This window comes from Colobus angolensis, unplaced genomic scaffold (genome assembly GCF_000951035.1).
Source record: "Colobus angolensis palliatus isolate OR3802 unplaced genomic scaffold, Cang.pa_1.0 Scaffold199, whole genome shotgun sequence".
Lineage (NCBI taxonomy): Eukaryota > Metazoa > Chordata > Mammalia > Primates > Cercopithecidae > Colobus > Colobus angolensis.
The window spans coordinates 1,508,939-1,519,749 of NW_012115143.1; the positions used below are offsets into that span (position 1 = coordinate 1,508,939).

The following is a 10,811-nucleotide window of genomic DNA, read 5'->3' on the forward strand; positions in this document are numbered from 1 at the left end:
ACTGCAAGCTCCGCCTCCAGGGTTCATGCCATTCTCCTGCCTCAGCCTCCTGAGTAGCTGGGACTACAGGCGCACGCCACCACGCCCGGCTAATTTTTTTATTTTTAGTAGAGACGGGGTTTCACCGTGTTAGCCAGGAACAACTCTGTAAATGTACTAAAATATCACAAAATTGTACATTTAAAACGTGTGAATTTTATGGTCTGTAAATTATACCCCAATAATGCTGCTTTAAAAAAAACAACTCTTTCTACAATACTCACATGAGAAAACTGAGGCTGGGATGGGATAGGAAGTGACCCAGAAGTGAAGACTAGTGTGCTCTGAGATATTGGTGTTGAGGCTTGTGGTGATACAGTGGGCTCAGGTGGGAGAGGGCGGTTTTCTAATTCTACTGCTTCATCACTTTGAAGTTTCTTCTGAAAAGGCTCTCCTCCTTCTTCAGATAACATTGACATGTCCGTTGGCTTATCTGGTATAAAACAGGAAAAACAAATTGAGAAATATCACTCATCAATATTACTCATGTTCCAACACCACTAAGAACAATTACATTACAGACATTTTCACTCTAAAAAAATAGTGATGCAATTTTTCAGAAAAGCTGATGGAATAATAGTAGATTGGGTCCTAGCAATCTAGCAATACTTCCTTTGGTTGGAAGAGCTGCCCAAGCTTCTATTTTTAGGTATAGATCAAAACTGGATGCATCTGGGGCTACCCACCCATTCATAAGAAATATTAAATTAACTTGGCTCCTTTCCTGATTTTATAGCTCAGTTTTTCACTTCCCTGTAGAAAAGCTCAAGAAAAGCCCAAATTACTATTACCTAATTTAACCATCATATATTCTACCACAGGCCTTGAAAGACAGTGAACTTGTCACCACTTTAAGTAAACACAGCATCTATAATTAATATTTATGAACTCATTATATTTGCATTAACAATTGCTAAATGCAGAGAGATGGATGCCTGTACAAATACAGATGAAGAAAAAAAAATCTACCAATGCCAATCAGCACTGACCTATCAAAGAACTACGAAAGAGAAGACACTAATCCTGACACAAATTAGGAGGGAACACACACACAAAACACAAAACACTGCTTTCCCATAGTATACTACCCACCTAGGACCTTGCTTGGAGTCAGTCTGGCTAGCTAAGTATTTGATTCATCATTTTTATCCCCTATCTTACAACTTGACCCTAAACAGGCCTCCTCTAGACCACTCACAAACTACTTGACAACATTTACCTTTTTCCCATAATTCACATTCACGCTACCAGTTACCCAAACTGCAACCTCAATACCTAGCCTTGCTGCTTAGCTTAGTCTCAACCTTACCAGTCTACACCTAATCTGGGATCTGGTGCTACTGGCCTTTAATATACTACCATAGCTGTGCTAAGTACTTTTGTTGCACATTTTGAACTTTCGTGCCATGACAAAGCACATTAAAAACCTGATGTTATAGGCACTACATATAAAAAAGGCTTTAGGCTAATAATCTAAGAGAAAAGCAAAAAAACAAATAAATACAAAAAGCACACATGGTTTCACAAACACTGATGCACATATTAAGCAAATGCATTAAATCTAAAATATAACTGACAAGTGAAAATATACTGTTACATAAAAAAAGAAAACTGAGTCATATACACAACATGATGCCAATTATGTAAAAGTACTTCATGTATTGAAAACTGAAATATATCCAAATATACTAGTTGTAACTATAGCTGGCGTGTAGTATCACAGGTGATTTTTATTTTCATTAATTTCCTATATACTTAACAAACTTTCTACAATAAATATTGACTGTTTACAATCAGGGAGAAAGCATTTTTTTTGGAGACAGGGTCTCGCTCTGTTGTCCAGGCTGAGGTGCAGTGGTGCAACCCTGGCTCACTGCAACCTCTGCCTCCTGGGTTCAAGTGATTCTCCTGCCCCAGCCTCCTGAGTAGCTGGGATTACAGGCACCCGCCACCACGCCTAGCTAATTTTTTATATTTTTAGTAGAGATGGAGTTTCACCATGGTGGCCAGGCTGGTCTCGAACTCCTGACCTCAGGTGATCTGCCCGCCTTGGCCTCCCAAAGTGTTGGGATTACAGGCGTGAGCCACCACGCCCAGCCTGAGAAAGCATATTTAATATAATTATTTTTATATTTTTTCAATGTTCACAGTACAGATAAACTGTTCTGGCCGGGCGCGGTGGCTCAACCCTGTAATCCCAGCACTTTGGGAAGCTGAGACGGGCGGATCACGAGGTCAGGAGATCGAGACCATCCTGGCTAACACGGTGAAACCCCGTCTCTACTAAAAAAATACAAAAAACTAGCCGGGCGAGGTGGCGGGCCCTGTAGTCCCAGCTACTCAGGAGGCTGAGGCAGGAGAATGGCGTGAACCCGGAAGGCAGAGCTTGCAGTGAGCTGAGATCATGCCACTGCACTCCAGCCTGGGTGACAGAGCGAGACTCCATCTCAAAAAAAATTTCCTTCAGAGCCTTTTGAAAATTGAGTCAACAATACAGAAATCTCAATAGAATTAGTGCTAGAAAAGCAAAGAATGGGGGATGGGGTTAGATTAAAAAAAAAAAAAAAAGAAGGAAGGAAGGAAAAGCATAGAACTGAGGACAGCACATTATAGTAGGTCTTATTCTTAAATGTTAGATAAACATGAATCCTACAGAATTGTGTAGGTCACAAGCATTCTAAAGTACAAAGAAGCAGTACATTTTGCAAGGCAGAAGAAGTGTTGGTCCTCTTCTAATCTGAGATCAACAGAGAGATCAAGAGAGCTCACCTTGTCTCCCTTCTTGCTCTGTGGGACTGCTAGGAACGATAAAAGGAGTAGATCGGAAAGCATCAGGAGAAGGAGCAACAAGATCTGAGGAATTCCTTTATACAAAGAGAGAATCACAGGTTATTTTACCATAGCCACAGTTTTGCATTTCTGTATTTGTTTTTACTTTTTAACAGGAAAAAATATCTAAGGCGTTCAAGATAAATACTTATCAGCACTTCTCCCAAATAGCAACCTGAGGCTGGTGGAAGAACCAAAAATACTTCAATAACTATTTCCCATACCAGACTTTTCTATTGTAAAATAAGAACTTTTTTTACAAGAGTAAGGGCAAAGTGAATGATCAGACACAAGGACATCATGATTGAAAAGCAAGATGAGCAGTGCTAGGAAATAAATTCATTTGCAGATTTGAGACATAAAAAAAAATTATTCCATTTTTTTGCCTAATAGACCATGCACATTTTCATTAGAAAACAAAGCTAAAACTAAACAAAAAAAACCAACAAGCGAACCCCTTTGCCCCAACACAGAGATAAAGAAATCCAACTACTGTTAACAACTATTCACCACCCTCTGCTATTGAACAAGAAGAATTGCAAGTAAAACAGAGGAGCAGAATGCTTGTTTTGGACGTGTAACATTTTCTAAATAACTGCGCCTTTTCTTTTTTAGTGAAACCTTTGGGCTACTATTATAAAATTTTCAAATGGGAAAACAGATTTATCTACCTTCAACAGTTCTTCATCCCCAAAGCTCTAATGCATAGGTTCTACCATTTGGTTTCAAAAAGAATTCTAGACTCGCAGGCAAGTTTAGCCTCTTTCAGTCTTAGCCAAAGACTCTCAGGCACATACTGCCTTGGTATAAGCTATTTTAGGCTTACTTACGTGGAAAGACTCTCCTGAACAAGGGACCTCTGACCAGACAGCTGCAGGAGATGCAGAGTGGTGGCAGGTGTGGAAGCCAAAGAACACCCACCTTCCTCCCTTGAAGGAGTAGAGCAACCATCAGAAGATACTGAAAAAAAGAAATTCCAGTTGCACTTACTTCTCAGATTGACACTACTGAGTTGCCAAAAACCATTCAGTACTGCAAAGAGTAATATCCATATTTCCAACATATTTCCATATTTCCAAAAGGGCAGAAATTCCAAAAGGGCAGAAATTGTTTTTTATTTATAGTACAACGAATGGAATACCACAATAGCACAAATCTTGAGTGAACATTAACCACCCCTACAATGGGCTTCTTGAATAAAGAATAGATGAAGAGTTCCTTAGTCCCTTCTGTCAGCATCTAAGCTTGGAGATTACAAGCCAGAATCCTAGATGGGGACGGTGGCTCACACCTGTAATCCCAGCACTTTGGGAGGCTGAGGCGGGCGGATCACCTGAGGTCAGGACTTAAAGACTAGCCGGACCAACATGGTGAAACCCCATCTCCACTAAAAATACAAACATTAGCTGGGTATGGTGGCAGGCACGTGTAATCCTAGCTACTTGGGAAGCTAAGGCAGGAGAATCACTTGAACCTGGTAGATGGAGGTTGCAGTGAGCTGAGATCACGCCACTGCACTCCAGCCTGGAAGACAGAGCGAGACTCCGTCTCAAATAAATAAATTAATTAATTAATTAAATAAAAGCCAGAATCCTTATACTTCTGCTTAGCTGCTCTTCTTTCTTGTGATGCTTCTATTAAAAAACAGCAAATAAGCCTTTTATTCCAATGTCTACCTTAGGTGAAGTCAAGCTTATGCCATGATACAGATGGGAGAAGTCAAAACAATGCACATGATACTTGATGTTATAAATGCAGCAGTTTTCATGATTTGGGTCTGCTCAAAGGTGACAGAAAAGACTAATGCATTAGTAAAAGGATTTATGAGCAGCCATTACTGATTTATACTATCAAGAGTCTCCTGTTGGTCCCTTCCCCTTAGCAACAGATGGAGTATCAACTATATTAACCCCAGTGTAAAAGAATTTCTTAAATAAAACCTTACAACTTTAGTAGGAGGCCAACAAAGGTTCCTCGGTGACCCTCTGAATGTCTTGCACAGCAACCTGTATCACAGCATAGCAAAGGAATATACCCTTCTTCCCTTCCCTCCTTACAACCAACATAATATGTTTTGCTGGTAATTAACTCAAGCTTTCTAGCTCTCTGAGGCTGTGGAATGAGATTGGTGGAGGTTAAAGAGGTGTGAAACAAATTATATTCTTTTAAGTTTTATGTCCTTTCTGCTAGATGTTAAATTCCTATCTATGTCAAATTAACTGATAAACAGATTTAGTAAACTGTTACCCAGATGAATATGAAAAACCTAAGCTTAATATCATATTTAAGATCTGGCTGGGCATGGTGGCTCAAGCCTGTAATCCTAGCACTTTGGGGAGGCCGAGACGGGCGGATCACGAGGTCAGGAGATCGAGACCATCCTGGCAGACATGGTGAAACCCCATCTTTACTAAAAAATACAAAAAACTAGCCAGGCAAGGTGGCAGGCGCCTGTAGTCCCAGCTACCTGGGAGGCTGAGGCAGGAGAATGGCGTGAAACCGGGAGGCGGAGCTTGTAGTCAGTTGAGATCCGGCCACTGCATTCCAGCCTGGGCCACAGAGCAAGACTCCATCTCAAAAAAAAAAAAAAAAGGCCGGGCGCGGTGGCTCAAGCCTGTAATCCCAGCACTTTGGGAGGCCGAGATGGGTGGATCACGAGGTCAGGAGATCGAGAACATCCTGGCTAACACAGTGAAACCCCATCTCTACTAAAAAAAACACAAAAAACGAGCTGGGCGAGGTGGCGGGCGCTTGTAGTCCCAGCTACCCAGAGGCTGAGGCCGGAGAATGGCATAAACCCGGGGGGGCAGAGCTTGCAGTGAGCTGAGATCTGGCCACTACACTCTAGCCCGGGCGACAGAGCTAGACTCCATCTCAAAAAAAAAGATCTGAAGACATAATACCCATGTAACAGAAAATGGCAGCCAGGTGCAGTGGCTCACACCTGTAATCCCAGCACTTTGGGAGGCCAAGGTGGGCGGATCACGAGGTCAGGAGATCGAGAACATCCTGGCTAACACAGTGAAACCCCGTCTCTACTAAAAATACAAACAATTAGCCGGGCATGATGGCAGGTGCCGGTAGTCCCAGCTACTAGAGAGGCTGAGGCAGGAGAATGGCATGATCCCAGGAGGCGGAGCTTGCAGTGTGCCAAGCTCGCAACACTGTACTCCAGCCTGGGCAACAGAGAAAGACTCTGTCTCAAAAAAAACAAAAAAACTAAAAGAAAATGGCTAGTATCCATAATACTAAATTTACTGTATTAGCTATTCTTCACTATCTCATTTCCAAAAGAGAGAAAATTATGTCAAAATATTAAATGGAAATTATTCCCAAAAAGCCCTTCTCACTAATTAACTAGAAACATATTTTCCTTCCATATCACAAACAGGTCTGCAAACCTATAAAATGCTTTGTAACTTAACCAGTAGCCTCAGAACTAAAATAAAAGTTTAGATCTTTGGAGAAGAGCTGTAACAGCAAATCACTCTTGGTACCTGTTTTATTGCTCTGGTCAAACAAGTCTTCCTGAGTTGACAAAACCTCAGGCTCTGGTGACTTCTGAATCTGCAGTCCACATTCCATAAGTTCTTGTGCAGACAACTGTTCTTTTGCTTCCATAGCAGCAAGACACACTTTGGGGCTAAAAGGCATGTCCTCTGACCTAGGAAATTCATATCACCAGGAGAAAAAGTTCCTAAGTTCACATGCTTTTACTAAAAAGCTTTTCCTGTTTTTTGTGTTTTTCTTTAATAATTTCAAAAATTCCAGTGGCTCTAATTTACATAATTATCTATTAAAAAGGAAATAAACTACTCTTTATAGTGATAAAAGTCCTCAGCCCATTTTAAAACCTGTCTGACTCACACAGCCAATACCTGTATTCAACTCTGCTCAATACTGTGCTTCATGCTTTCTAAGATTTCTGATGAGTGACTTTGGGGATTTCTGTTACATATAATGTTATCTAGACTTGTATGAAGAATTCTGATCCAGACCCCAATAATGCCAGTAAGGAGAACAGTCCAAACTATGACATTCCATGGAAAGTATTTGATGAGAATTATCCTCTGTACTAGTGCCACGCATATCTTCTGCTGACCTTTTCCATTTGATGTACCCAAACCCCAAACCAATTCTCCTTCAGACCAATACTAACACGTGTAAGACATTCATCCCTGGCCCCTTTCCAGAGACTTATGAGGTTCACCTGTTCTACCACTCCCCAGGGTAAACAGAATAGCATAACTAGATGGAAGGCAGCATCTAAAAGAAAAGCCTAAAAAGTCACTGTTATGCTGAGTGTTTTACATTAGCAAGACAATTTCTCTTGATATTCAACTTTGCTTAGGACACTCCCTCCCTACTCTTTCTATTGAAGGAAATAACAAAACAATACTGAATGTTTATCCCCTTCCCCAAACTGGAAGCATCCCAGTTTTCTTCTGCCATGTTCAAATTTCACCTGCTGGCCAGAGGCAATGAAGCTTTGGTTATAAAAATCACTAGAGACGAAGCAGAGGCACATTTCCCAATTCTACCAAGTTAAGAGCCTAAAGAACCTGAGAATCCCTACATCTGTTGATACCATAAAATACCAGATGCAAGATATCTGAGAACCCAAAGCAATCTGGGTGCTCCTCAAGTATAGAAACAGTAGGCTTTCAAATATAATATTCACGTTACTCTTCATAACACCAGAGAGGCTAAGTAGACCTCCCATAGACAGGCAGTGTCTCTGTAGACAAAGATCCCAAAGGAAGAGCGGCAAGCAAAGATTACGGAGTCATGCTTATAGTTAGAGAAGCCTTAAAACATCATTGTAGTCTAGGCAGAGTGGCTCATGCCTATAATCCCAGCACTCTGGGAAGCTGAGGCAGCATGATTACTTGAGCCCAGGAGTTCCAGATCAGCTTAAGCAACATAGCGAGACTCCATCTCTACAACAAAAAAATTTTTTTAATCAACAAAAAAGTCTTTGTAGAATGCCTAAAGATAAGATTAGTAGTCAAGTGTGGCCCAAGTACTTGGGAGGCTGGGGCAGAGAATTACATGAGCCCAGGGCAACAGAGTGAGACTTTGTCTCAAACAAACAGACAAAAAACGATTCGAGACTTCAACAGACCACAAGTATGACCAGTACAAGCGGAAAATAATTCAAAAATCAACAATTTCTACAAATGTTTTCATCTGGTAAAATGAAATTAGTATAACCCTACAGCAAAACCCATAAATCCTTTTTAGAAAGAATACGGCTTACCTTGCAGGTGGTGGATTTTGCTCTTTTACAACATGTACATCCTTACTGGGCTGTGCTGTCACAGGGATGTCCTTGCTGGACCGTTCTGCTATGGGGATATCTTCATTGGACTGTTCTTCGTGCTTAATCGCTGAGAGTTTTATAAAATGACAGGAAGGGGATAATTAATTTTTCAAAATACTAGATACAGTCCCAGATGTTTTTTAAAAAGCAAAGATTTTAACAGAAGTCCAATTTACAAATATATACAGGCATCATTCTATAAAGTAACCAATAACTTAAAGAAAACCTCAGCCCACAAACCAACAATTGACAAGTATTTACCAGAAAACTCTTCAACCTTACTAAATGACTTAGATTATATTAATTTGGATAGCTACAAAACTTATCAAGGAAAAAATAACTACCTCTAGTATGGGAGAAAACACAACTCCAAATGCCAGAAAACATGTTTCATACCAGCATTAGCATCCACATCAGATAGCCTGGTATAACCAGAGTTGGTGGTTACTGACTGTAGATGCTCTTTGTCCACTTCACATGGCACAGTATTTTCCTCAACATCCTGGCTCTGGGAGAGTTCCAGAACCCCAAAGCCCAACTGTGATGAGGCAGTATCTAGGAACAAAACACCAAGAAATTAGGTATCATCCCACAACATTATGCAATGTACAAGCTGCTTTCCTCAGCAAAGAAGGGTCCTGTTAAGTCCTTCACCTCAAAGCCCTGTGCACCCCCAAATTTTTCAAAAAAAATAAATAAATATGGTCGAGCATGGTGGCTCACACCTGTAATCCCAGCATTTGGGAGGCCGAGGTGGGTGAATCACTTAAGGTCAGGGGGTCAAGACCAGCCTGGCCAACAAGGTGAAACCCCATCTCTACTAAAAATACAAAAATTAGCCAGGTGTGGTGGCACACACCTGTAATCCTGGCTACTTGGGAGACTGAAGCACAAGAATGGCTTGAACCCAGGAGGCGGAGGTTGCAGTGAGCCAAGATCGTGCCACTAAACTCTAACCTGGGCAACTGAGCAAGACTCCGTCTCAAAATAATAAATAAAAAATGAAAAAATAAATAAGTGTATTAAAGATGAAGGTGGAAAATGTGTAATAAAGTAAAAATACTTCATACTATAAAACCTTATAAGCACTTAATACGGTAGACTATGTCTGCTTTCTAAAGGTACATCATAAACTACATCCACAGTCACAGCAATTCGGATTGTACTTCCACCCCACAAAGTACACATTCCAAAAATATTTGAAAAATAAATGAATACAAAAGGAAGAAAACTCAATATGCAGAAAGGAGATAACCAATGAACTTCAATTTCCTGAACACCAAACCAGGTGGAACATTTTACATTACTAGCAAATTTCTTAATGACTCTCAATTTAATTATGAGAAATCTGTAACCTAATAAAGAGGAGAAATTTAGACATCTGAACGATCATGTTAAAGGAAGTTAGAACAGTCTATTATTCTGCAAAAGGCACAAGGCTACCTTCAGCACCAAGGGAATGTGTAGTATTGCCCGAAGTATCTTCTTCCTTCTCTTTCTCCTTCTGTTCCAACTCTTCTCCCTTCTCTTCCTCCAAAGCAGGAGCAGATTCCACTGACATTCCCAGAACACTACACAGCAGAAGGATATAATCATGTGTTCCCAGATAGTTTGGAACACTTTAATCAAAGCACTCTGACCCCCGACACATACCAACCACCTCTTAGCCAAACCTGAAAAAGTAAAATACCTCACCTTTATGGTGCTTCTTTCTACAAAAAGCACCCAAAAGATTAACAATTCAACATCCTATACAGAATTAAGTGAAAAAAAAATAAGGCATCAACATACTTGAATTTTATATTTTTGAGTAGAGGTAGAAAAATCTTGCCTTCAGAAGAATTACTGACAAGTGACAAGAAAAGATATGCATCGGATGAGCAGAGAAAGGGCTCAGAAAACTTTTTAAAAGTTCACAGAAATATTTTAGTAAAAAAATCTTAGAATACATATATAGAACCAGAGAGTCCAAACAAAATTCAGGTAAGGAGCTTATATATGTATATAAATACAAACACACACTTTTTATTTTTTATTTTTTTTTTTAAGAGACAGAGTCTGGGCCAGGCGCAGTGACTCACACCTGTAATCCCAGCACTTTGGGAGGCAAAGGCAGGCAGATCACAAGGTCAAGAGATCGAGACCATCCTGGTCAACATGGTGAAACCCCATCTCTACTAAAAATACAAAAATTAGCTGGGTGTGGTGGCACGCACCTGTAGTCCCATCTACTCAGGAGGCTGAGGCAGGAAAATTGCTTGAACCCAAGAGGTGGGGGTTGCACTGAGCCGAGATCGCGCCACTGCACTCCAGCCTGGCGACAGAGCGAGACTCCATCTCAAGATTAAAAAAAAAGAGACAGAGTCTGTCTCCCAGGCTAAAGTGCAGTGGCATGATCACAGCTTACTGCAGCCTTGAACTACTGGGCACAAGCAAACCCCATATATTTTTAAAATAAGTTAACACCGGCCGGGCACAGTGGCTCACACCTATAATCCCAGCACTTTGTGAGGCCAAGGCAGGCAGATCACGAGGTCAGGAGATTAAGACCATCCTGGCTAACATGGTGAAACCCCGTCTCTACTTAAAATACAAAAAATTGGCCAGGCGCGGTGGCTCA

The 10,811-nt window shown here is 40.8% G+C and overlaps 1 protein-coding gene across 4 annotated transcripts in view; it reads right to left on the reverse strand.

Annotated features, from left to right (window-relative positions):
* TP53BP1 (tumor protein p53 binding protein 1) overlaps window positions 1-10,811 on the reverse strand; it is a 111,605-nt gene that overhangs the window by 69,496 nt on the left and 31,298 nt on the right. For all 4 annotated transcript variants that reach the window (XM_011941144.1, XM_011941143.1, XM_011941142.1 and 1 more), the window contains exons 5-11: window positions 9,635-9,762; window positions 8,588-8,746; window positions 8,129-8,258; window positions 6,366-6,532; window positions 3,699-3,828; window positions 2,809-2,903; window positions 264-472 (exon numbers count right to left, since the gene is read on the reverse strand). In XM_011941144.1, coding sequence (XP_011796534.1) covers window positions 264-472; window positions 2,809-2,903; window positions 3,699-3,828; window positions 6,366-6,532; window positions 8,129-8,258; window positions 8,588-8,746; window positions 9,635-9,762 — 1,018 coding nt within the window. The remainder of the gene's footprint in view (window positions 1-263; window positions 473-2,808; window positions 2,904-3,698; window positions 3,829-6,365; window positions 6,533-8,128; window positions 8,259-8,587; window positions 8,747-9,634; window positions 9,763-10,811) is intronic.